Source organism: Pimephales promelas, chromosome 8, assembly GCF_988280905.1.
Source record: "Pimephales promelas chromosome 8, fPimPro1.hap1.1, whole genome shotgun sequence".
In the NCBI taxonomy this organism is placed as follows: domain Eukaryota; kingdom Metazoa; phylum Chordata; class Actinopteri; order Cypriniformes; family Leuciscidae; genus Pimephales; species Pimephales promelas.
The window spans coordinates 31,804,073-31,831,988 of NC_142776.1; the positions used below are offsets into that span (position 1 = coordinate 31,804,073).

A 27,916-nucleotide genomic window follows, 5' to 3' on the forward strand; every position below is an offset into this window, starting at 1 on the left:
CTAAAATGGCCCCCTAGTATGTTGTTCCTAATAATCCTTTAGGTGAGTGTGTATGATATGAGTATATATATATTCTGTATAAATGTGTGTGTGTGTGTTATACAAAAACATATATGTCCCACTTTACTTGTATTTTCTCAATAACATTTTAAAACAGAAAGTATACATTTTGCATTGATGAGATCAGTTTGTTATTGCATTGTTCGGCATCGTTATTGACCAATGTCAGTGACCTCCTAAATGGCCAAATATCAGCTAAATTAACGGTAGATTATTAATAATTGAAAAGAATAGTACCTATGTGCATTGACTGAGCTGGCTGTATATTTAAGCACTTGCAAAAACAGTTCATCAAACCCTTTTTATGGTTTTTTGTATAATTTGTGTAATTTTTAGAGCATCTAAACCGGTATTATTTAGCATGGCACACAGAATCGAGCAGGTTGTGGGGCAATGAGCTGGCAGATTGTGTATGGTTGAGGCTGATAGCTGGTTGGTTGGTTTGATGGAAGCTGTCTCACTGAAGCCCATGTTGAGATTCTGTTCACATCGGCTAAACCCAGCCGGCGTTTCTGCCTCTGGCTTCTGCAGGCTGGTGTGGAGCTCACAAAGGCTCTTTGAGGACTCAATCTGCAGTCAGAGACTATGTGATTTATCTAATGCTGTAAATGAAGGTATGCTGGATTTTTTTATTTATTTATCAGGCGAGTTAAGGAAGCATATATCATGTCTTATTGAGGAGTGCTATTACTCAGGTTTAGGTAGAGTTTGACACGTCTGGATATTTGGGTAGGCTTTTTATTTTTCATGCGGATATTGAAATGTTTGTCAAAATAAATATGTGATTGCCACAGTCTATTAAAAATGTTCCATTTTCTATAAAAAATATCTTAAATTATTTTCAAATATTTATAAAAATAGTATGATTGCGAGTTTGATATTGCTATACAACAGTTCCATAAACAAATTTGAATATTGAACAGCAAAATTCTAGATTAACAATATTAGAAAAAATATTCCCAGATCCAACTGGTTTAGGGTTATGGATATTTGTTTAATGTTTTAATTTAACTTTTCTCAAATGAACAAAATGAGTTAAATTAGTTCATTAGTCCAGATTAGTTCATTTTTAAAGAACCAGCTCAATAAAATGTGATCTTGCCACCAATTATTGTGCATCTTTATGTTGGTGCTTTGTTTCTGAATAAATCAACATGTTGTTTGAGTGAATGATTCAGTGACTCGATCCTAAAGAAAGTCACTTGTTTATTTCCTGATCAATCGGCATGTCGTATTGAATCAATTGAATGATAAATGACTCACTTAAGACAATACAATTGTTCAGCCACTGAAAAATATGTAAATGTGTATTTGTTTATATAATTGATTATATATACCTCTTCCTCTTATATGTAAGGCCACTACAGCCTTTAAAAATTAGGTTCATCGTCAGACTCATATTCTTGCACGGAAGCACAAGTTTGACACCATTGTCAACCTTTTTTTCTTGTACAGCTGTACATTTAGCTACAAAGTCATGAAGTATTCCTTCCAGATCACATTACACTGTGGTGTCCCATCTTTTTTAGCACACTCGCCCACCATATCTCCATTTTCTCAATAAGATTTAGCTCTGCATTTATCGCTCTGGACACAGGCAGCATAGTCATGATAATTCTCATCCCATTTTATAATGTCTGCTATGCAATCTCTTCATCTGCCGCCAGTGGAAGGGGGGGAAGCACATTATCTATGGCAGAGTATTATAAGAGATTATCCCTGACAGATCTTTTCCCCTGCAGGCACCATTAACCAGGCTTCGGCCCACTTGATATTTCTACCACCTGTGACCGTCATCCGCTGGGCACAAGAATTATTGCCATTGTATTTTTTCCCTGCTCTATAAATTAATCATGTAAGGAACTACTCTGAATCCGGTAGGACAGTGACCAAGAAACTCCTTCCCTCCTTCCCCAAAGATGCCAGAGACATCATGAATCGTTTAAACGTGGGATGGCTTTTGACACAGAGATAACGCTCGTGGTTGCCCCAGTATGGTTTGATGCATATTATATGCTTTAGACAGAAACAGGAAGCTTTTTTTTGTGACTTTGAAATGTACGAGAGCCCCGGATGGATGACGAATAGCGATCTGACCTCTCTCTGAAGTGAGCGGGGACTGCTGACAAGACTGAAACATAAATTAGCATTGATCATTTATGCCCAACATGCCACCTTAATGATTTGAGCCTTACAGGGCTTGTTAGACATCTTGTGGAAATAGATTATAATGGTCTCACTAGCTGTCCCAGAAGTCCAGAAACTCTCGATTGTTTTACAAATGGCACATGGTTCTCGGTACATTCAAGGACATCATTTTAGCGCCATTAATGTTGTATTCCTAGGGACTTTTTTTAACGTAAGGAATTAATGTTTGTGGATCTTCAACCTTTTTTTTTTTCCGTGAGTGCCTTAAAATTGGTGTCATTTGTACGTAAGCCTTTACCCTCTTTTCAAATTATGATAAAGCAGAGCCGCATGTATATCAGTTATCTAATTCGAGCATATTAAACACACCTCAAAGGACAGCGTTGCAGGGAAGTAGGATTGAATGAATTGATCTGAAGAAGCACAAAAACGGGTAGCATGCAGGGAATCAAATGTGCAGGTCAAAGTAAGATCTTCCCCCATTGCGCATCTATAGTTTCATACTTCATTTCGCAAACTCACCGGTTATAGATCACCCTTATGCATCTCATAAGGAAAGACATCAAACAAATATCCGGCTATTGACCTGTCCTCCCAGACTTGATTGAGACTCATAGCGGGCTGCAGGAGCAGAATGACAAACAAAGGAGGCAGGAGGTTAAAAAAATGGAAACCAAATCGATAGAGATGACTGAAATGACGAAGGACTTGAAGGTCAGAGCTCGTGGTCCCTTAGAGTAGATAATACAGGAACATAATCAATCTCATCTAATTTAATCTCTCCCCCCATCTCAGACCTGATCTGCACTCTTTTTTTCCTTCGATTGTCGGGTCTTTTTCATTTTCTACCCAACAACTGAGCTGCTCTTGAGATTATTATTAATATTTGAAAAGTCAGTTAAATGGGCTAAATAACAATACCAATACATGAAGATGGTGCTTCATATGTTCGTTATTTAGAATAATTTGATGCTTTGAAACAATACTGGTTCTTTGCTGATTCAGTACAATGCTGATGCTACACGAATGTTTATTGTTTTAAAACAAAACTGATGTTTCAAACTGATTTGATACTTCCAAACGATGATGGCATTTCAATGCAATACTGATGCTTCAGTACAATGCTGATGCTTTAAAACTTCAAAATAATATTGAGACTTAACGGTTCAAAGCAGTATTGCTTCAAAAATACTGGTAATTCAAAACCGATTTGATGCTTCAAAACAACGTTGATGCTTCAAAGCAAGTTCTTCCAAAACAATCCTGATGATTCAAAACAATATTGATGCTTCAGTACAATGTTGATGCTTTGAAACTTCAAAATGAAATTGAGACTTGTAAAAATTTCTGATGCTTCAAAGCAGTATTGTTTCAAAAATACTGGTAATTCAAAACCGTTTTGATGCTTCAAAGCAAATTCTTCCAAATCAATCCTGATGATTCGAAACAATACTGATGCTTCAGTACATTGTTGATGCTTTAAAACTTCAAAATGAAATTGAGACGTAACGGTTTTGATGATTCGAAGCAGTATTGTTTCAAAAATACTGGTAATTCAAAACAGATTTGATGCTTCAAAACAATGTTGATGCTTCAAAGCAAATTCCTCCAAAACAATACTGAAGCTTCAGTACAATGCTGATGCTTTAAAACTTCAAAATGAAATTGAGACTTGTAAAAAGTTCTGATGCTTCAAAACAGTACTGTTTCAAAAATACTGGTAATTCAAAACTGATTTGATGCTTAAAAACAACAGTGATGCTTCAAAGCAAATTCTTCCAAAACAATCCTGATGATTCAAAACAATACTGATGCTTCAGTACATTTTTGATTTGCTTTAAAATTTCAAAATGAAATTGAGACTTAACGGCTCTGATGCTTCAAAGCAGTATTGTTTCAAAAATACTGGTAATTCAAAACCAATTTGATGCTTCAAAACAACATTGATGCTTCAAAGCAAATTCTTCCAAAACAATCCTGATGATTCGAAACAATACTGATGCTTCAGTACAATTTTGATGCTTTGAAACTTCAAAATGAAATTAAAACTTGTAAAAAGTTCTGATGCTTCAAAGCAGTATTGTTTCAAAAATACTGGTAATTCAAAACAGATTTGATGCTTCAAAACAACGTTGATGCTTCAAAGCAAATTCTTCCAATACAATCCTGATGATTCAAAACAAAACTGATGCTTCAAAGCAGATTTGATCCTTCTAAACAATGGCAATGCTTCAAAGCAATTCAAATGATTAGAAATAAACTATACTAAACAATATTGATCCTTCAAGGTTTGGTATTGCATTCGAAGAAAATGAAGAGAAGTCTGAATGTTAAACACGTCATGCATTACGATGACTTTCATGGCTTATTGGAAATGTGATGTCCCCAGTGTTCATATATCGCTCATAAACCACAAGCTGTTCCGCAGTCAGAAATGTCAAAAATGTTACTCTCATTTGCAAGACATTTGTTACAGTTTGACACTTAAACCGCACGTCCCACTAGGGGCCGTATTTGTAAAAGCCAAAGCGGTGGCGTTGACCCTTATAAATTAAAGTGGGTATTTGACAACACTGATGTGCTTTAAAGAGTATTGAATTCCTGTGAGGTGGATGAATTGCACGCCGCCGACTCAAAAAGAGGGAGGGCTGATGCCGTATAGCTTACTCCTCTATCATATTCACTGCCCTTTCAAAGTGTATCACCTCCCCTATCGAATCATAATCCTGTTCTGAGATACGGCGGGCTGAAAATGAAATATGTTTGCAGGTTTATAAATGTATCACACGCTTCCCCACCCCCTCCCCCTCCCCCTCCAGTGTAAGTGTGTAGAACCAATACTTTTAGCACAATCCAAACATTGCCTTTGGCAGCTGAATATGTGTTCAGGTTTTGCTGCCGTAAGCCAGTGAGGATTTTTCCATATCTCTCTTAGGCCCTCGCTCTCCCCGGGTCTGTCTATCTCTATCTCTCCCTCTCTGATTCCCTCGACTTCCTGGGAGATATATTGAGGGTATATGCTCAGTATTCACACTGCAGAGTTGATCAGCTGTGAGCTGGCCCATAGGCATGAAATCCTGTCTGTCCGTATTTGGATGAATGAATTATTAATATTTCACTGGTTGATCTGAATGTACAGTACATCTCCTCTTGCTTGTGTTGTTTTGTTTTTATAATCTTTTGCCTCTCTCTCTCTCCCTCTCCCTCTTGCCCTGTCCCTTGCTCATTCCGCAGCCAACAAAGCTGACTTCACATAGGAGGAACACGACTTGCTTCTCTTGCAGTTGAATGGAAATCTGTGACCTTGGAAGATGAAGATGTTGTTGCCATGGGAACTCTTAATCCTGCTGTCACTCAAGAGCTGCCTAGCAGGTACGATATCCCCCGAGTTGCCTTTGATAGCTCACCTGTTCTGCATAGTCCCCACTTCAGCAGGGAGAGTGGCTTTTCATGCCTCTCTCTAATCATTTCCACATTCCTCTAGAGACAGATGCATGCTGGGAACAAGCGCTTGTGGTTGCCCCAGCAGGACGTTTGTCTTGACACAGTTTCTGATTGTTCTCTTCAGCAATAACTTATACAGTAACTTATATTGGCATGCTTTATTTTCATAATAATAGACTAGCATAGGAACTTTGAAGAATGTTCTGAAGTAGTTTGGTTTTAATTTTATATTAGACTTTGAGTGGTGACCAGTCATCCAAAATGCGTTTACAATCAGACATTTACATTTATTGAAATTGCATAAATAGTTTTTGTTGTTTTTTTACTTGTTTTCCCAGCCAGTTCTCATCCCAAGGCGTCATCTAACTGACGCTTTTGACCGTCAATATCGTCAATATTGCGTCAATATGAGACCCTACCCCAGACCTAAACCTACCCGCTAAAGGTAAAGCGTCAGTTAGATGACACCCCAGGATAGCGCCATCTAACTGACGCTAAAGCGTCGGATGTTGAAAGTGTCAGTTAGATGACGCCTTGGGATGAGAATGTGTTGGTTTTCCATCTAAAAATATCTAAGAAACAACATGGCATAAGATTTTTTTTAGTAACACTTTACAGTAAGGTCTCATTTGTCAAAATTAGTTAATGCATAAGCTAACATAAACTAACCATGAGTAATATTTTAAAATAATTTATTAATATTTGTTAGTAAAAATATAGTTGTTTGTTCTTGTTTGTTCTCAGTGCAATATAACTAATGTTAACAAATGAAACCTAATTGTAAAGTGTTATTTATAAGTTTGCGAATATATAAATGTATTCAGTCTTACTGCACTGGCAGATTTTTTTTCTTTAAAATGAGTGAAAACTCCTGTTGGTACAGTAAGAAATACTCTCATTAAAGATACATTCTCTGAAAGTCTTAATATTTTATGCAATGTTTGCTCTCAGAAAAATGTATCTTGTTTCAAGGATTTTTGAATCAATTTGCCAATGTCAAAGGCTGAACAAAAACAATGCATGATAGAAATTACACTGGAAAAAAATTCTGAAAATCCTTGAAACAAGATAATTTTACCTAAGAGGCAACAATGCACAAAATATTGATACTTTTTTACAGAGATTGTATCTTTTGCGTATATTTTTTCTTGTGTTTCTGCACTGGTAGTAGAACAAACCTGCATCACACCAGTTGAAGACCTCTGTTTTAACAAAATATTGATAGAGTTAGACAATACTCTTGCGATGAGCTATAACATACAAAATGTTCTTATTATTTCTCCTATGGTTTGTGAGACTCACAGCACATAAGGAAGGGGCCTTCTGAAGAGGCAGGTGCCCCATTTAAATGAACCAATGTCCCCCACTCAGTGCCAGTGCTCCAGTTATTGCCGTTGTTGTTCTACAGTAACTATGCCAACTTAAATGGGCATTTGCATTCAAGCCACAGGTGCTCTTTTGATTGCACAGCTTGATATTCAGAAAGCTTAGCTGGAGAGAAGGAAGTGCACAGGCCAGACCGCATCAGATAGAAGGGCAGAAGCTATTCAGCAAAGAGACCAACCAAACACATACTGTATCTAACAACCTGCCAGATCCTAGCTTTGAAGGCAGACTTTGATGAAACGTGTGCATAAAAGCTGTGTAGAAATAAACTGATAATGAAGAAAAGAACGTAGCCTATTTAGATTATATTGAGTAAATGAATAATAGTGATATAACATAGTGAAATAGTTATTCAACATTCAGACACTGAATATGAATGTAGTTAATATTCAAACAATGAATGGACCTAAGGATGTGGTTATAGTAATAAGAAGTTATTAAACTAGGCTGAATGTCCCTTTATTCGTTGTAAGTAAGTCAATTATTAATAACATTATGATTAGAAATAAAATGTACAAAATCATTTAGGCAAAAAATTCATATTGAGGAACTCGTGTCTCATTACATAACGGAACAGGCATTCTTGTCGAAACGATTCAGATGTTCAAATGAAATTGTGACGTTATTTTTGAAATGTTTTTAATCAAAAACACAGTAATATTGTGAAATATTGTTGCAATTTAAAATGACTTTACTGTGTTACATTATTCTTGTGGTGGCAAAGCTGAATTATCAGAAGCCGTTTATCCAGTCTTCAGTCACATGACCCTTCAGAAATCATTTGCTGATTTGCTGCTTATTTCCAATTATCACAGATAAAAACTGCTGTGCTGCAGAAGAACGGCATTTACCTGTTTTTGAAATAGATTTGTTGTAACAATATAAAAGTCTTTACTGTCACTTTTAATTATGTATTAAATATGTCCTTGCTAAATAGAACCCGAATAAACATGGTGAAAAAAATATGGAAAAAATATATTTCGATGCTTTTGCGTTTATTCGCAAATGTTTAGTGTTTCCCTGAGAAACTGTGTTCGCATTCCCTCGCAAAAAGTTTCAAAGGGAAACACTAAATATTTGCGAGAGAATGACATTGACATACAATTCCCCATTACATGTAAGCAATTCCCAAAAGACATGTAAACATTTTAATGTTTGCATAAAAAAAAACAGATTCCAGATCACATCTGATTACTTTACCCACTATAATTAAAGCCACACTATGCAGGATTTCCGTTTTTGTCAAACTGTGACCCCTGGAGGCACTGTGGAGTACTTGTACTGTCGTAAATAGCAATGTCTCTGCACACACGGCCTGAGACCATAGATATCTATATAAAGGCTAGATATCTCATCCACGCTGCTGGCCAATGGAGGTCGACGTCTGCACCTGGCGGCCATCTTGTCACAGGCAGCTCGCTCACTCATTACATTGTGTTAATGGTACATGTACTATTAAAATAACCATAACTTGCTCAATTTTCTACCGATTTTCAAACGATTTGGTTTGTTATAATCGTCAGAGATGTAGTTATGACACAGCATACTTATGACTAATAAGTGTATAAATAAATAATCATCCAGATAATTATAGCCACGTTAATAACGTTTGTAAGAAACCAAACCGTTTGTAAACATATCAAGATTTCAAGGAGATAATAGTATTTGTGTTCATGTTGAGCACTCGTCTTACATCAGCTTACCTGTGACAAGATGGCTGCCGGTGATGACGATAGAAACTCCGCTTTAAGACATCTAGCCTTTATATAGATATCTATGGGCGAGACGCCAAACATTCAACATGAAAATAGTCATATAACCCAAAAATATGGACAAAGCGTCTGTGATGTCCCCCATAGACTTTCTGAAGAACGGGTTTGAGGCTGTTTATGGGGGGTATGGGCGGCAAAAATCTGGAAAATCTTGGGAAATAAAAATACAAATGTTCAGAAAGGATACAGAGGTGGTATGATGTGTTGTCAGATCATGGCCGAGACGTCAAATTCCACTCGGCACAGCCTGTTATCAGCTGTCAATCAAAGTTAACCGCCCTTATTTGTCATACATTTTATATCTAAATACGATCTAAACTAATGAGTTAGAAAAAAATTCACCCCCCTCACAGTTGTCAGGCACGCGGAACATATTGAAGATTACAATAAAAGTCCATGGGACCAAACTGTAAAAACATGAATATATGCTGTGAAAACGGACATTTTAACATGGGGTATATGGACATTTGCTCCCTTTTGGGATTTTCGATGTATTGCAGTTTTTCGCACTTCCGGGTAGGCTTCATGTTTCAGATTAGAATGTTGCCGCTTGATATAACCATTGCAATAACTCAGAAGCTATTCAGCTTGCACTGCATGAAAAGTGGGGTTTTCGTCCCCGTAAACTGCCGGAAATCTCCCTAATTTTCGGCAGTTAACGACAATTTACAGACTGTGAACGTCGCGTTCGTCTGTGCCACATATTGACGGAAACGAACCATGACGTATACATGGAGAGCTCGCGGAGGTGTGAATGGCCCTAATTAGCATATGAATAGCAGCACTGCGCGCGCCTTGCCAGAGAATGGCTTAAATAACCTCACTCAGTATTGGTTGAAATTCACTACATTCAAACAAGAAAATCACTCGTGATTGGTTGGCAGATCTGTTACTATTGGTCAGCCGACATAAAATTATAATAATAATAATATATATATATATATTCATATGATATGCTATTATGTTGTATATTCATGTCATTGTTATCCTATGGACTAAATTATTATTACCATCAAGGACATGAATTTATTGAGGAAAGGAACATTTGCCACATACTGTTTATTCAAAGAAATAGCTTTATTAGAACAAACACACAACTATGTACAAAGCATAGGAGAACATCTTCAAAGCACAGAAAACATGTCCTCCACCCTCTGGAAACATGGGACAACATACATACAGCACTACAGTTATACAAATAAATCAATAATATATTGCATCTTTATTCAAAAATAAATTGCCCTGAATGGCATCAGAATTGGGCACCAGATATATCAAACACAGAAGGCAGAATTATGAACGAATAATAAGGATGTAATTTAAAGGGATTGTTCACTTTGAAATTAATTTTTGATATGTTTTAGCTTACCTCAAGGGCATCCAAGATGCAGGGGTCTTTGTTTCCACAGTATTTTCAATTTTGATATTTTTAGGTCAAACCGTTGTTGTCTGTCAGTCATATAATGCAGGTCTATGGTCACCACCTCAAAGAGCATGCACAAAGAAGACCAAATTAAACATGATTTAATGACTCATAAATTAAGTACACATTGATGGACTAAGACACGAAATGAGCGTTTTGTGAGAGAAAACAAACAGTATTTATATTGTTATTGTATAAATGTGTATATATATATATTTAGATATACACAAAAATGCAATATATCTTAATATGTTTAGATCTTCACAGTAAAACTTCTGAAATCTGTGTAAACAATGAGTGACGTACCAGTGCAAGATCGCTTCTGGCACTTTCCGCCGCATGCGCAGATCATATATATATATATACACACAAACACACACACTGTTCATTTTCTCACACAAACCGCTCGTCTCGTATCTTAAGCCATCAACGTGTACTTACAGTTATGATTCATTAAATCATGTTTAATTTGTACTTCTCTGTGCATGCTCTTTTAAGAGATCCCCATAGACTTCCATTATATGACTGATGCCCTTGATGTAAGCCAAAACATTTCAAAAAAATAATTTCAAGTAAACTATCCCTTTAAAACTCTTAATTCAAGTCCTGTAGGCTTGGCTCATCAGGGCGAAGTGAATCCAAGTCTTTGCGACGCGTGCTTGAGGTTCACCTTGATGTACATACACCTCAGTGGCTGTGGAACCGAATTTCATGACCCCTTCTGCAAAGTTGAAAAAGACAATGATTTAGATGTATGCAAAGGCAATCTGGCCCAAGTCCCCACATTTGTAAGCAAAAATATGTTTCTTCTGCATCCACTACCTGGTTTCCTTCAGGCGATGGCGGATGTCGACCAGTAGTTTCAGGACCTTTTTCTGGAACACTGAAGTAAACAAACACATTTGGTGATGTTTACAATACTCTAATTAGAATAACAAAGTTTGCTAGCTCACAAGGGAGAAGGTGCCTATTAAAAGTGTCTTCTCCACTGCCAATAGATCAATACTTACCACCAGGTTTCAGTTACTGCATCTCCCAGTCTCAGTCACTGCATCTATACCACAAAAAAATGTGTTATAAAGTTATTATCAAATGATGAAACTGAACAGATTTATAAGATATTTAATAACTTGGTCAAACATTTATAACTGAATATAACATGCCATGTTCCAGTTCTCTTTGGCGTTTTCACCACTGTCTCACGCTCAAAGTCATCTATAAACACAAACGTTAATACAAATTAGTTTAGTTTTACTTTTTATTTGACTGGGGCCTGTTGAAAAGAAAAGAGGATGAGATCACAACACGTAACGTTACCTTGTTTAGGTTATTTTTCTCCTATCAGCGAAGGACACCCCACTCCTTACAGTCCCTGAGAGACAAAACAAATCACAAACACCTGAAGATTTCACTCCATCATCACACAAAGTGATGCAATTTTACAAACAAGGATAACCTACACTAGAGCATACAAGCACATTACGCGCTTTATGTTTTATGACCCTGGCACTTATTATTTTTTCATAATTTCTGACGATATTCACAGTAAACGCATTGGGAAAAGCCAATTGAACACTCAGTACGAGTTAGTTTGATTACTAGCAAAGAATGGTAACTTAGCTAGCTTGCAGCCAGATAACAAAGTGCAACCTAACACGTAGTTTAGTGTCCCAAATTGTTCAAATTGAAACGAAACTAAAAAAGAATTAAGAGCAGCAAGCTAACGCAAAACAAAAAACTGTTCCGTTAGGTTAACACCCTTGGACATTCGCGGCAGTAATCACAGCAGATTTGTGAAGTTTAAGACAATAACGCTAAACTACCAAACACTATAAGTACACATGGACATAGAATTCACTAAGTTGGACGAACTTACCTTCAATTTAGAGGAAAAGATGGGTTCACCAGCGATCATGACGGCGAAGCAGGCTGAATATCTGTGCCGTTATTTCTGCTTGAATAACACGCCACATGCCTGGCACGTTGCCTCAGCCAATCAGAGTGGCTGACGTTACAGGTTGGATTATGATGATATGCTGCCTCAGCCAATCAGAGTTACGTTCACTGGTTTTTGACTCAGGTTGAAAGGCTGTCGTCGGCTGTCTTGACTTTTCTGCTGCTGTTCATTTTAAATTAGGAATAAGGTGGATATACCCAAATAGGCTACCATGAAATGTAAAAATACATATATGCATAAATAAATAACTTTATTAGGCTACTTAAAATAAATAAACCAGTAAAAAAAATTGTAAAAAAACAAAAACAAAAAACATCTGTTTATAACTGTGAATTAACATCCAAAGATGTTATCATATATTTTGAAAACTACTTCTGTAAATGTTATGGTGAATCTTGTAATTGTATTAGGAAAATTTCATATTCATAAGAGTAAAATGAATATTTCTAAACCTTGTTTGAAGTTTTTTTTTTTTTTTTGAGTCTGATTTTCAGTTTTCAGTATATTGAGTCTCTCAAATGTATCGATAAAAATGTAGTGATACAATTGTATTTGCTAAAGAATATTGAAGCTAATTGAAAAGTGAATTTATGTGTGTGCTATTTTCTTTCTTTAAATAGTACAAATTACTGGTTTCTAACTTTCTCTTAAATCATAATATTATACACAATAGAGATAGTCCCTTTCCTGTTTTTATTTCATTTGTTCAATTCTGTCCTATTTTTATTTGTTTCTTATTTATTGTGAAATTATTATTTGTTGATTGTTATCTTTTTGGATGTCATGTTGCAATGTTAAAAAAAAACGCGGTAATTAGGTTATACTGAGCCTGATCTATTTCTACCAGAGATTGTCTTAGAATGAAGTTCCTTTCAGAAAAATGTTACCTGGGGTGAAACTCCCCTACCCTTATTTGCATGTGTATAGCTCACAGCATTTTCATTTACATGTCAAAGCCTCCTCTAGATTTAGGAGAAGGGGGGACAATGGGGGGACAACTGCCAAGCAAGGCCCACGTCAATTTCCGGCAATTCACGGCAGTTTTGAGTGTTACCTGTAAATTGCCGTGTGCAGTCGTAAACCTGAACTTCCACGACAATCTACAGTGCCGCTTACTGACGAAAATCCCACTTTTCATGCAGTGTTGGGTAAAAATACTACATACTGCTGCTTTAACTACACAGTGAGTAAATAGTCCTGCTCAAGAACTATAGATGCTTCTTTGTATTATCCTGTATTTATCCCTGAGCAAAATTGCCCAAGACTAAAAGTGATGGGGACATGTCCTCACCGCAAATGACACATAAACGTGTAATACTGCAAGTGTGCTACTCCTCGCTCTAAATGCTTCATTAATTCCCGTCGTTCAAAGGACACGCAAAAGGGAAAGTGAAAAAGGTAGCATCTCCCCCAGCGTTGAGGAGGCGGGGCCCTCACCCCAGGCAAACACGCCTGGACACTTCCATTAGCTTGATGATATGGGAGGGTCATTTCTTTGTGTCCTCGTCAAGGTTAGAAACCTGTAAAAAAAGAATTTCATTCACTCAAAGAGAACGAGAAAAGTCGCAGGTGAGTTTAAGTGGGAAAGGTTGCAAAGTAGAAAGCACAATTCCTTTCCCAGTGACATGTTTCCGAGAGCTTGTTTATTCATTTAAGAAATGATACATTTCACTAGAGTAATTACCACAACATGGGGTAATTAGGGAGGTGGATTGGTGTCTTGGCAGCAGTCAACCGAAACAACAGACCTAGCCACGCTGCCATGCGTGTTACGGGCCTGCCAAAAGGAGGACGTCATGTTGATACGGTTCCTGCTACAAGAGGGGAAATGAAAGCTGTTCCTCTGGCACGTGTTTACGTTGCAGATCTAATGAGCGCAGTGTGGGAGGTTGCTGAAAATAAATGAATAGCGCACATTAGAGATAATGTGGACCTGATGTGTTCACACCTGTTTTACAATCCAGATTCACGTTCCAGATCGTGGATTATGAGCTGTTTGTGACTCTTCTTGTTCTTTCTCCTAGAGAGAAGTGTTCGACATGGCCCGGTGTTCACGCAAGAGCCCAGTGACAGTGTTTTCCCTTTAAGTGCTGAGGACAACAAGATATTTATTAACTGCAAAGCCAAGGGAAGTCCAGAGCCACATTACAAGTAATGACTTTTCCTCAATATAGTCTCTATTTATATTTGAATCCAAAGGTCTGACACCATACTGAAGACCTGGATATAAATTACATTTTAGGATTTTGAAACATTAAAACAAGGAAAAATATTCGGAAAAATATTAAGTCAGATTTTCTTTTTTAAAAGTCAGATTTTCGATTTTAACAAGAAAATATCACAATTTACTTTTTCATTTCAGGTTTTGACTGAAATTGTAAATGCTATACTAGTAAATTAAAAAAAATGCTTTAACATTTTCATTTTAATTGTATTTTGCAATGTTAATTTGTTTTTATATATTTCCATTTAGTTTTTATACATTTTTATTTCTGTAATTTTAGTACTTCAATCTATTTTATTTCAGTTAGAAAATTAGAAATTGTCATTTTTTTATTCTTTGTCTTATATTATATTTTATCTCAGGTTTATTTCAATTAACAGACATGTTTTAATAGTTTTTTTGAATAGGTTTGTTAATGACAACAACACTGCTTTTGAGCTCTTTTTTTCTCTCTGAAGGAACTGAATATAAACAATTTCTTTGACTGCCACTAAAAGAATTTGTATGCCTCTTTTCTTCTCATCATCATTACTCTGTGCTCACTCGGCCTGTTTTTACATTTAGGTGGAAATTCAATGGGAAAGATCTTGACATTGACATGGACTTCAACTACAGTCTTGTTGAGGGAAACCTTCTGATCAGTAAACCTCAGGCAACTAAACACCCCGGTGTTTACCAGTGTATCGCCACTAATGCATTCGGAACCATTCTGAGCCGAGAGGCTAAAGTTGAGTTTGCATGTAAGTGCCAATTAAACTGAATGTTTTATATGTATGTATATGAATGTTTGAAAATAGCTTTTGACAGTCTCCTTCACACTTGATTACTATTACTTTGACTATGTTGTCTGTATATGTGTCTTTTGGAAGCTTAAATGCGTAATAGGTAAAATGGCCGCTATGTTATCTTTCATATTTCATGTTGTCAATTGGTCCATTAGTGGGTTAGATATACTTTCTCCCATGGATGTGACAGGCTTTTAAACTGACAACTACATTTTCCCATCTGGAAGATTCCATCAGGAGATGTCCAGTGGTACTTATTGAAATGCAGCCTGTCATGAATAATTGAAAAAAAGGTCTTAAATCGACATAATCATAACACACAAAGTCTGCCTCGTTCATATTGTGTGTTCATATGAACGCATTGTTCATGTGAAATTTCACAAGATGTGTTTTTTCAAAGCTTGAGTGATGCAGAAAATAGTTGTAGGACTAATTGGGGATGCTTCACTGGCAAAATTGGCCTTCACAGAGCAGGAAAAAGCATTTTCCCAATGATTTGTTTTGAGAAATATTTTTTGCTCTTATGAAGAAAGCTTTCCATTTTGTGATTTTACTTGTTTGTTTGTTTTTTTCCTGTGCATTTTGGCAGACACTTTTATCTATTACAGGTATACAGGGAAATCAAGTCCCTCTTTAAAAACTCTTTAAAGGAGTAGTTCACTTTTAACAAATAATTTTTGCTGATAATTTACTCACCCCCATGTCATCCAAGATATCCATGTCATTCTTTCTTCAGTCGAAAAGAAATTAAAGTTTTTGATGAAAACATTCCAGGATTTTTCGCCATATAGTTCACTTTACTGGTAACCAAACGATTCAAGGGCCTAAAAGACAGTTTGAGTGCAAACTGTTCAAAGGGCTTTAAACGATTCCAGGCCTTATCAAGCGAAATGATCGCTCATTTAAAAAAAAAAAAAAAAGGTTTATTTTTATAAGCTCAAATGGTCGCCTTGCTCTGTTCTGCACGTTCGTGACTCTCCTGTTCGAACTCGTTCATCAAAATGAACGAATCTTTTTTCGTGTCATTTGGTTCATTCAATGAGCAAAATGAACAAATTGACTCAGGAAAGGATTCGTTCATTTTGATGAACGAGTTCGAACAGGAGAGTCACGAACGCTTATAAAACTTAAACTTTGTTAATTTTTTTTTTTTTTAAATGAGAGATCGTTTCGCTTGATAACTCCAAGAATGACTTTGTTACTCACACAAAACACATTTAATTAATGTCTTTAAACCACGTATTTTAGAGTTCAAGGGCACATTTTCCTTTAGTTTCATCCATAAACTAAAGATCTGACGATACATAATCAACAAACTTACCACGGCAACCACATATACACATATACACCATGTCAGAATGTGTTAATTGCATTTCATATAGCTAAGTTTAACAGTTATATTTATTTTTGTTTACCTAACTTGCAAATTCTTACCCAATTAAACTCATTTGTTTCTTGATGTATGCATTAACCTCATTAAATTGTATAATTTTTTTCTTGCAGTTTGTCTTTTGCTTCCACAAAACTCATTCCACACAGTCCTAGAGGCTGGAGAACTGACATTTGAATAAACACCACAGCTTTAGCCCAGTGTGGGATGTCATTCTTGACTGTCCCTTCCTGTGCTATAGAGAGGCATTTCTAAAGGTCCCTGGTCTGCGAGTCGTCTGCTGCGATGACACTGCTTTTAATGAAAAGTTATGGCGATGTCATTATTTTGTTTTTGCAGACCTGCAGAATTTCAGCAGCAAGGCCAGAAGTCCAGTATTAGTGAGGGAAGGACAGGCTGTTGTGCTCCTGTGCGGTCCGCCACCCCACTTTGGAGGTACATTTTATTGTATTCCGTATGAATTTGAATGTATTTTTCTTGTGCGCATCAGGGTTTCTTTTGCTTACAAATACGCAAAGCCCCTATTCTTTGAAATGATCAATTATTTTCCACTTTCCAATAGAGATGCTTTCATACAAAGCAAGTGTGACAATTGTTTGCAAAACCTATTAGCCTCTTTCCACAGCACATTATTATTATTTTTTTTATCAGTTCGAACACTGTTTAGCCTGTGGAATAATGGCAAGCAAATCCAAAGTCAAGAATTCACCGCTAGTGGCACTTCCGTGCTAGTGATGTCAAAGAAAACCTCATTTCGCTTTGCTCGCTTATTATGTGTGGTGCATGTTGGTTCAGATTGTGTCTTAATCATCTCATATTGTGAGCAAATCAAGCTTTCAAATGACCAGAGCACAATGGTTCACTGTGGAGCTCCCGTTCTTGCATTCATGCACCAGCCTCGTGGCATTTAGATCCCCCTCCTCCTCCTCCGTAATGGTACTTGTGCCCTTGTGGTCATTTGGAAAGGTTATTTTCTTAAGCCTTGGCCTTCTGTTGAAAGGTAATAAAGGCATGCGGTGGCTGGTTTAAAGCAACATGTCTCTTTATCCCCCTTGTCCAGCTGTGCACCACTTCTGTGTCTGTATAGGGCTGATTAGCAGTCCGTCAAAGAGCCACACACACATTCTCCAGAGGTGCAATTTCATGCCTCCGCACTGGCGTTCTGTCATTCCACCACATTTCCAGTCGAATCAATGGCCTTGAGTGTCACCTTCCCCACTCTCCGCCTCCACCCTGTTCTCCCGCCACTTCATCCTTGACTGTTTGCCAAATTCCGTAATTCGAGGCTCTATTCTATGGATCATACTTCATTGGACTTTATACAATGTTTAGATACTGCTATTCAGTCCAGAATGTGATTTTATGCAGGGCTGGAAGTGATTTTTAGCACCCAATTTTATCCCAAAGGCAGTTGCTGGGCATGGAGGATCACTTAGAAAGTGTACCATTTGAAATCTGGCTTTTTTGCTCTTGGGAACTAATTATTTTTACTCTGGTTCATTAGAAATATGTACGTCATATACACATTTATTAATATGGTCGTGGCATTTGCATATTGTTGCACTATTGTTCATTTGACTGCTAATTGCTCTCTTCATTTGTATGTCGCTTTGGATTAAAGCGTATGCTAAATGATTACATGTGATGTGAATATTTTGGTATGTATTACCATTAGTTTGGCTAGTTGTTACCATTCATCTCAAATGAGAAATCTCTTGTTCTCAAAAAATATGACCAAGGCTGCATTTATTTGATCAAAATGCAGTAAGCACTGTAATATTGTAAAATACCATTACAATTTGAAATAACTGTTTTCAATTCGAATACATTTTAAAATATAATTAATTTCTCTGATGTTTTTTTAGCAGCCAATACGCCAGTTTCAAGTGTCCTAAAATCGTACAAATATGCTCATTATACAGCTGTGCTGCTTAATATTTTTGCGAAAAGTGAGACATTTTTACACACACACAAACACTATTATATATATATATATATATATATATATATATATATATAATCGATTAATCGCATCTAATTTAAATGTTTTTACATATGTAAACACAGACACATACAAATGATATACTGTATATATAATCGATTAATCGTGATTAATCACATCTAACATACTCATACTTAATGATATCATGATAATTGCATTATCGCGATTAATCACATCTAAAATAAATGTTTGTTTTATATAGTATATGTACACACAGACACACAAACACACTGTATGTATGTATATATATGCATATTACTTTTTATATAGTTTATACATATATAAACTGTAGAAAAACAAACATTTATTTTAGATGTGATTAATCGATTTGAAAGCACTAAATATAATGCAATTATAATGATAAATATAATGAAAGTATTAAGGTGAACACTTAAAAGTCTTTTTGGTGGCTTATTTAATTTTAGTATGACTTTAATATTAGTTAAATTACTGTTGGCTCTCTTTCAGTTAACTTGGAACATTGAACTGGACCGTGTGAATTTTAGCAACATCTTTACATTAATGTACAGTATTTTACTGATAATTGGGCTATTGTCACGTGATTATAGTGGCTGTGAATTTGGTAAGAGAGCAAAAGCCTTAAGCACAGTGCCCAGTAATGACGAGAGGTCGCCCACCTTGTCACTACTCCATTTATGATGGTTTTAATTCACCTTTTTCTATCTGGAAGCCAAATGGTTATTTTTTTTTCTGTAGTCTTTTAGATATGCTGTTAAAACCTTAAATAGCCCTAATCAATCCATATTTCAGCCACTCTAACCCCCTGTCTACCCTCTAATAAATGCTGCTTAATTTGATACTTTCATACTTTATTTTATACCACAGGCCTTGCTGTATGCTCTTCCTGTATTCCTTTTATCCCCTTTCTATTTCCCTGTCTCATTAAGAAAGAGTGAGAGGTGACATGAATAAATATAGATAAAGAAATAAAATGAAAAGGCTATCAAGACAAAAGGAACTTGCATCACACACAAAAAATCACTGAAAAGCAAAATCATTGAGTAAGCTGATTCATTTGAAGACACATTCATTTGCTTTGTGTGGATTATAAAACTAATTTGCTGAACCTTTTTGCTGTATTTTAGCACACACTTTGACTTTTATTTAAGATGGATGACTACAACAGTGAATTAGGTTTTTGTAAAAAAAAAAATATATATATTAAAAGATATTCACATGACTGCTGATTCTGAATTTAGTGTCGTTTTTAATAGCGCATTTTTATAAAGTAAGATGTTTTGTGGTGGCTTTGTGCTTGACTGTCAAAATCGAAACTATGTTGATTTAACCTTGTTATATACAAACTCTTTTCCCACAGCTGAGCTCTAACAAGCTTCATTCCAAATAATTGAATTTAATAAACAAGTGTTTAAAGATTCTTTTTCATAAGGCATCAAGCTGTACACTAAGTATGGCATGCAGGATATTCACTATCGAGACAGAAATATACACATACAGTCTACTGAAAGTGTTTCTTAAAAAGAATGGAAAGAGTTGGCTTAAAAATGTAGTGATGTCATCTGCCAATTTTCCCAGATATCAGATATTCCTGGATATTTAATGGCCGCCCGAGCGTTGCTGTTGGGGACAACCGACGCTTCGTGTCCCAGAGGACTGGAAACTTATATATCGCTAAGGTAGAGACGTCAGACGTGGGCAATTACACATGTGTGGTGAGGAATGTGATGACCAACACGACGGTCCACAGTTCGCCAACTCCAGTGGTGCTACGTCGGGATGGTGAGTAGCCTGGAGGAACTGCTAACAGTGATAAATCAGTGGATTTGAGCATAACAGTGTCTGCTTTACTGATTCTCAGAGATGTAGCATTTGTGTATTCATAGTATCTGAGCCATACTCGGAGAGAGAGAGAGATGTTGCATTAAGAAACAGAGATGACCATGTACACCCTCTCTCTCTCTCTCTCACTCTCACACACATACCCTGGAAGGCTCAACATCACCAGTCATTAGTGTCTGTTTAATATTCACCCAGACAAGGTGTGAAGTAGGGCGGAGAGGTTTTGAATATTTTGAGTTAATGTGAATATTGAATATTTTTATCTATGAATATTTTGGGCTCGAGACCACTGCCAAACTCTCAAATTACTTTACTAATTCTTATTTCTTACTTTTCCTTATGTTTGATCTACATTCCCTGCTGGAAAGAGCATTTTAGGCCAGCATAAATTTACATGATTTTCTGTGGTGCTAGTCAATCAGCTGGTTCACCGTCGTGATATTTTTGCTAAAGCTTCTTGAATAAGCTTTTGCTAAAACTTGTTGGCTGCAATGTTAATCTCAGTAAAAATTAAACAAAAAAAAAACTACCAAAAGTGTTAGTTGACGAAAGTTTTATTTTTTTATTGTTATGGCATTTAAGAAATCACAATTTATCCAATACAAGCACTGTTTTTTTTTTATATGTTGTGTATGCATGGTACATATTTAAATGAATGTTTTTCATAATAAAAGTTTCAGTACTGATATGTATTTTGTTTATTCAAATTATAAAAATTATATGGTGTAATAATTCAAAAAAAAAAATCACCAAAAAAGTAATTTAAAAAAGTATACAAGTATAATGAGTCAAATGGACTAAAAGTAATGAATACATAGCTGTCAACATTGAACATTGAAAATAAGTGATATTTCCCGGAATCCATCCCCAAGATAAGGGATTTTTTTTTTTAATTGAATTTGAATTGAATTGAATTTATTGACAGGATAGCCCCTTGAGATGCAACATCTCATTTTCAAGGGGGTCCAAAAAACATAAGTAATTTACAACACAGACAACATAAAACATAAAACACAACAACATTACAAAACAAGACCACAAAAAAAAACAAAAAAAAACATTTCTGACATTTTCTGACATTTACGCGATTCTTACCCTCAAACTTTAAAAGTCTAAAGAATTCAAAACTAGCCTACATATGTGTGAGAGAGAAAGAGAGAAAAATATAGTAGAGAATGTTTAAATACTCTAATATCAGCTTATGAGGGAAACCGACAGGCTTTGGGGAAACGGAGAGAGGGGTGCTTCAGAGGCGCGTCCGCACGAGCGCGGCAAAAATGACGCGTTGGGTGCGCAAGACCTCATTTCGCATGGCTGTGTACAGCTTTTTTTGTGACAGTGCGTGTGGCGCCACATCCGAGGATGAACGACTTCAAGACGAATCTGTCCGAGCTTCAGACTATGTCTGACACAGTCAGAGCGTAAAAATATGGGATATTTTACGGGAAAATTCTAAAACGGGAAGACAGCTGGAAACGTGAGAAACCCGGAAAAAAACGGGTGGGTTGACAGCCATGAATGAATATGACATGCCAAGTACAAAAATACAAAACTATGAAAAAAAAAAAAAAAAAGTCAACCTAAAGCCTTAAAAGCCGAGTGTGAACATCACATCAGCATCCAAAGCCCTACATATTCTGGTGACCAGCCATTCTCTTTTCAGCAGGGTTCCTTGGCAAGCTGCATGTGTTTGTAAACTTGTTTATAAGCCTTGTTTGCACTTCAAGTGGTATGCTATAAATAGTTTGATTTGAATTGAAGTGCATTGCTTTCACCCTAAAAGACTTAGGCTTGTTTATCCTTATTTTACAGCTGTGATGGGGGAATATGAGCCAAAGATTGAGGTCCAGTTTGAAAAAATGCTCCACGTTGCCAAAGGATCATCGGTTCGACTGGAGTGTTTCGCTTTAGGAAAGTAGGTCTCTACTTTACTAACAGATGGACTTCTTGCCCAGAGAGGGTTGCCTTGCTTAACCGGGGATCGCCACACTTGGCACATAGTACATCTTAGCAGTTTATTTAAGAGAAATGTCTCTGAAATCTACAGGATCTTTTAATCTTCGTGAAGTACTAGGTTGCAGATGGAGGGGGGCGGCCATTATTTTTAAAACAGCCGCAGAATGTGATCCAGGGCTCGGGCAGGGTTCTGGCTTTGGATTGTCCACAGGTAATGTGTTAAGGGATGCTGGGATACCGGAGGTTATAGGTCTAGAACAGAGATGCTGGCATGCCATGCATTTGTATATTTTATTTATTTATAAATTGAATAAAGCTGCAATGTGAATAAAGCTACATTGTGATGGAAGAGCTGAATTTTTCAGCATCATTACTCCAGTCTTCAGTGTCACATGATCCTTCAGAAATCATTCTAGTATGCTGATTTGGTGCTCAAGAAACATTTCTGTTTATCAATGTGGAAAACAGTTGTGCTTCTTTTTATTTTCATGGAAACTGTGGTTCGGGATTTCAGGATGATAAATAGAAAGTTCAAAGGAAAATCATTTGTTTGAAATATAAATCTTTTGTAACATAAATCGTTAAAGGAGTAGTTCACATTTAAAAAAAAAAATCTTTTGCTGATAATTTACTCACCCCCATGTCATCCAAGATATCCATGTCATTCTTTCTTCAGTCGAAAAGAAATTAAGGTTTTTGATGAAAACATTCCAGGATTTTTCTCCATATAATGGACTTCAATGGGAACCAAATGGTTCAAGGTCCAAAAGACAGTTTCAGTTCAAACTGCAATCTGTTCAAAGGGCTTTAAACTATTTCAGATGATGAATAAGGGTCTTATCATGTGAATCGCTCATTTAAAAAAAAAAAAAAAAAGAAATAACAGTTTACATTTGCCGTTTTATAAGCTCAAATGGTCGCCTTGCTCTGTTCGTGACTCTCTTATTCGAACTCGTTCATCAAAATGAACGAACCTTTTCCCGAGTCAACTCGTTCATTTCATTCGCTGAATGAACCAAATGACATGAAAAAAGACATGAGTTGCAGTTAGCACTGAAACTGTCTTTTGGCCCTTGAACCGTTTGGTTCCCATTGAAGTCCATTATATGGAGAAAAATCCTGGAATGTTTTCATTCTTTATGACTGAAGAAAGAAAGACATGGACATCTTGGATGACATGGGGGTGAGTAAACTATCAGCAAAAGTTTTTTTTTTCTTTTTTTAAACTTAATGTCCCTTTTGATCAAAATTGCAAAATAAAAGTGTTCATTTCTTAAAAATATACATTACTGACCTGAAACCTTTGAATTGTGATGTATTTAACATCTATTTACTTGGAAAATGTACTTAGCTAAAATGATAAATAATCAAACATGCAAGGGATTGGGGAATATGTATTTATATCCATAACTTTGCAGGAATGGATGTTGAATCACATTTTACTCTAGTGTTGTCTAGATATTGACTAACTAGTAACATGTTCTGCTTTGATGAATCATGTAAAGCCTCCATAGATCATCTCTGCACAGTGTGATGTAAATATGGTCTCTTTTCTCGACTTTCCTCAGTCCAGTGCCTTCTATCTCCTGGAAGAGAGCAGACGGAAGTCCTTTCCCTGGAAAAATGAAGATAAATCACTCAAATGGGGTCCTAGAGATCCCATATTTCCGTCCAGAGGACTCTGGACTTTATGAATGTGTGGCCGAAAACTCCAAAGGACGCAGTATTGCAAAAGGACGTCTTGTTTTTCAAAGTAAGAAATACAAAGTTCTGTCATAAAACTCTAGATTGAGTCCTTAACTCAACCTGCTTGCAATCACATGATTCTCAGTAGGGCACCGATGATTGGTTCATTCTGTTTCAGTAGCCAATGAGCTTCAAATACTTGGTTAGCATTTGCTTTCAGAAACCCTCCACCTTCCCCAGCTCCACCTGTATAGATCTGCAAAAAAGCAGATCTTAAAAAAACATTATTATTATTAAGAAATAATTATTATTATACCAACATTGTCATAGCCAATACCATACCAAATACTCCCAAGAGCTTCCATGACAGAAATGTTTAGACAAGCTGTGTCCAAAACATTGTGTGCAAAGTATTCACAATGTTAAAAGACCTTGTTTATCTCTCCTATCCATGCAGCATTTTGTCTGCCATCACGATTACTGCAGGAGAATCAATACGAGAAATTTAAATTTTTAATGAGTCAGATAACGGATCACACGGCAACCTGTGGTAAATAATAAATAATGAAAGGATAGATTTTTTTGTCAAGGCAAGACTAATTAGAATGGCTATAGTAGGTGTTGTTTAGTGTTCCCAGAATACCCATAATATATGCACTGAAACAGTACTCTTCTACAAGAATCTTCTCAAATTAATGTGCACACAGTAACCTCATTTTTTGATGGTTTATAAAACACAATGCTTTGCAAAGGGAGGAGGTTCGGAGAGACAAACGTTGTGTTAAGGCAGGATGCAGACCTCTGCATTTGTTATATTTTAGTTCATTGCTGTTCACGCAGATGTGGAACACCTGCAGTGGTCGCAGACTCTATATGACGCAAACATGGCTATTGAGTCTGATCTTCACTGGGAGTGCAAGGCTAATGGAAAACCTCAACCTGTTTACAGATGGCTCATGAATGGACAGCCTTTGGTCTCTCAGGTGATTTTACTAACCGCCACCAGAATAACATCCCACAACGTATTTTACCTTTTCCCTGAAATGCTAAGACACTTAGGTTGTGTGCTGGAGTGTATATGTTGAAATGTGTATTTTTTTTTGTTTTTTTGTTTATTGGTCATGGTCACATTCTGAACTGACAGTTTTGTTTATGCTCAGGACAGAATTCGTGTTGATGGTGGCAAGTTAACCATCTTCAACATAAACCTGATGGATTCTGGGATGTATCAGTGTTTGGCAGAGAATGATAACGGAGTCATATATGCTAGCGCTGAACTCAAAGTTGTGGGTAAGCACCTTTCAATGTTATACAATTTTCGACAAATATCTGTGATCTAAACTGGTCAGACCTGAAAAAGTCTTGGGATGTAATACAATTTGGTAATGGAATTTGGTTCTTTTTTTTCTAGTAATGTTCTGCCCTAAAATATTTAATCAGCTATTTTTAAAGGTACACTATGTAACTTTTTTTTTTTTTTGCTCAAAGTTAACACATTAATATATATATATATATATATATATATATTAAATATATTATTAAATATAAAAATATTATAATATAATATATATTAACTATTAACACATTAATATATATATATATATATATATATATATATATTAGGGCTGTCCCTATCCAGGGACTGTCGCATCCAAAATAAAAGTCTGTTTACATAATATATTTGTGTGTGCTGTATATAATTATTTTGTAAATATAAATACCTATGCATGCATGTATATATTTAAGAATTATTTGTGCTTAAATTCTGTATATATATATACTGTGTGTGTGTGTATATATATATATATATATATAAATACATAATCTATATTATATAAATCTAAATATTTTATATATGAATAACACATTTTCTTAAATATATACATGCATGTGTGTGTATTTATATACACAAAATAATTATATACAGCACACACAAATATATTATGTAAACACAGACTTTTATTTTGGATGCGATAAATTTTTGCAAAGCCCTAATATATATATATATATATATATATATCATGAATCCGTCTTCCAAAACATGTTTTTACATAGTGTACCTTTAAATAATAAACGTAATTTTGGCACTCTTTAATGTGGCTTGACAGTTCAGCAGAGCATCGATCATCTCTTCCTCTTTCACACTAGTATAGCATGAAATAAACATGAATGGACATCAGAGGTTATGTTGAAATATACAGTACAACGTTCTAAAATGGCTTGTGTAATGGCTCAGCATAATTAAAAACTGCCTCATGTGCAATTTAAATGTTTGCATATGACTAAATGTGATTCATTTATTAATTATGAAATAAACTTTACTTTTGGTTTCAGGACTAAATGAAAAGGTGTTTTGGTGAAGAAAAATGAATTTCTGTGCCATTCAAAATGTGTGGGAACCGTGGTATTCGGTATAATATATCATATATCGCATGTCTTCAGCCTCACCTCCAGACTTCTCCAAAAACGCACTGAAGAAGAGCACACTGATCCAGAGAGGTGGAGAAGCTGTCATCGAATGCCGACCGCACGCGTCCCCCAAAGCTTCGTACTCTTGGAGGAGAGGCAACGAGTTCCTGAAAGACAGCAAGAGGTACGGGTCAGCAGACTGGTCACTGTCAAATGTTGACACTCCTGTTGTCCCCACAGCCTTGGGGTTTGTTTGCACGAACTAAATGTGATTCATTTATTAATTCTGAAAAAAACATAAGCTGTTCAGGGTTGTTCCGGGCACTTTCTTGCATGCATCGGTACAGTTTTTTTATTAGTTTTCAAATTAATACAATTGCCAACAAGCAATGTATTTACTGATAAATGCAGTTGAAAAACAATAATATTCCCATGTTGCCAGAAATAGTGTTAATTGAGTTCACTTGCTAATAATACACTAGCATAAATATTGTGAAATATTATTTAAATGTTTGAGTTTTCTATTTACTATTGTAATATTTTTAACATGTAATCTATTCCTGTGATAGAGGCAAAGCTGAATTATTAACAGTCATTATTCTAATATGCAGATTGGGTGCTCAAGAATCATTTCTTATTATTATCATGGTTGAAAATAGTTCTGTTTAATATTTTTGTGACCACCATGATCATGTGATATTGTTTTTTTTAGGATTATTTGATTATTTACAGATGAAAATAACAGGATTAGTTTGGTATCCGTCACTTTTGATCAGTTTAATGTGTATTGCTGAATAAAGTTAATCAAAAATTAAATGATCTTTTAAAAAATGACTGACCCGATTTGAACAATAGTTAGGACAAAACTCCCGTTAAATGAACTCCCCAAAATCAATGTTATTTCCCACAAAAATAACAATGCAACATTTTATTACATTTTATAATGAGAATACATTTTTCAACTTCCCATTTCTTTCTTTTCCTCCTTCAGCAGTCATTATTTGCAGAGCATCAGCCCATTACTCTGTGATATATGTCCATATTTTTATTCAAACATAATTGCTTTTGTTGTCCATATTGAACACACATTGCTGAGGCACAGATGTTGCACATTCAAAACCAACAACATCCTTCCTGATGCCACTTTTCACACAAGAGTGAGTGCCTAGTGGAACACTAATTAATACACCCCTGGTTCTGCGACGTTCCTGTGGGGTTTCAACAGGACAGAATCATTCTAGCATGGCCGTTGTCAGAACAGGTGGCAGGAGGGACGAGTGTATGATCTCCAGTAATGGATGGGGATGGAGCGATAACCAATGGGAGCTCATTCCGTGCACTGTGGTCCATCTGGACCTGAGAGAGAACACACATGCCATGACTCACTGATGCTGCCCAGGGTCTCTGTGGAACTATGTGATTATTGGATGAGGGAAAGAGGGAGTGATGGAAA

General features: G+C 36.1%; 1 protein-coding gene and 1 long non-coding RNA gene across 5 annotated transcripts in view; one reads left to right on the plus strand and one right to left on the minus strand.

Annotated features, from left to right (window-relative positions):
- Positions 1 to 27,916, plus strand: part of cntn6 (contactin 6) — a 95,304-nt gene that overhangs the window by 40,751 nt on the left and 26,637 nt on the right. For all 4 annotated transcript variants that reach the window (XM_089134387.1, XM_039649322.2, XM_039649324.2 and 1 more), the window contains exons 2-11: positions 5,443 to 5,580; positions 14,215 to 14,341; positions 14,979 to 15,154; positions 16,929 to 17,024; positions 20,149 to 20,352; positions 22,225 to 22,327; positions 23,937 to 24,121; positions 24,895 to 25,037; positions 25,215 to 25,344; positions 26,497 to 26,647. In XM_089134387.1, the coding sequence (XP_088990513.1) occupies positions 5,520 to 5,580; positions 14,215 to 14,341; positions 14,979 to 15,154; positions 16,929 to 17,024; positions 20,149 to 20,352; positions 22,225 to 22,327; positions 23,937 to 24,121; positions 24,895 to 25,037; positions 25,215 to 25,344; positions 26,497 to 26,647 (1,376 nt within the window). In that variant the 5' untranslated portion in view covers positions 5,443 to 5,519. The remainder of the gene's footprint in view (positions 1 to 5,442; positions 5,581 to 14,214; positions 14,342 to 14,978; positions 15,155 to 16,928; positions 17,025 to 20,148; positions 20,353 to 22,224; positions 22,328 to 23,936; positions 24,122 to 24,894; positions 25,038 to 25,214; positions 25,345 to 26,496; positions 26,648 to 27,916) is intronic.
- On the minus strand, positions 9,867 to 12,461 carry LOC120485613 (uncharacterized). Its single transcript, XR_016169544.1, has 6 exons — positions 12,110 to 12,461; positions 11,551 to 11,605; positions 11,397 to 11,448; positions 11,244 to 11,287; positions 11,056 to 11,116; positions 9,867 to 10,954 (listed from the first exon to the last, which is right to left on the minus strand). It is a non-coding gene; the product is annotated as an uncharacterized LOC120485613 (long non-coding RNA).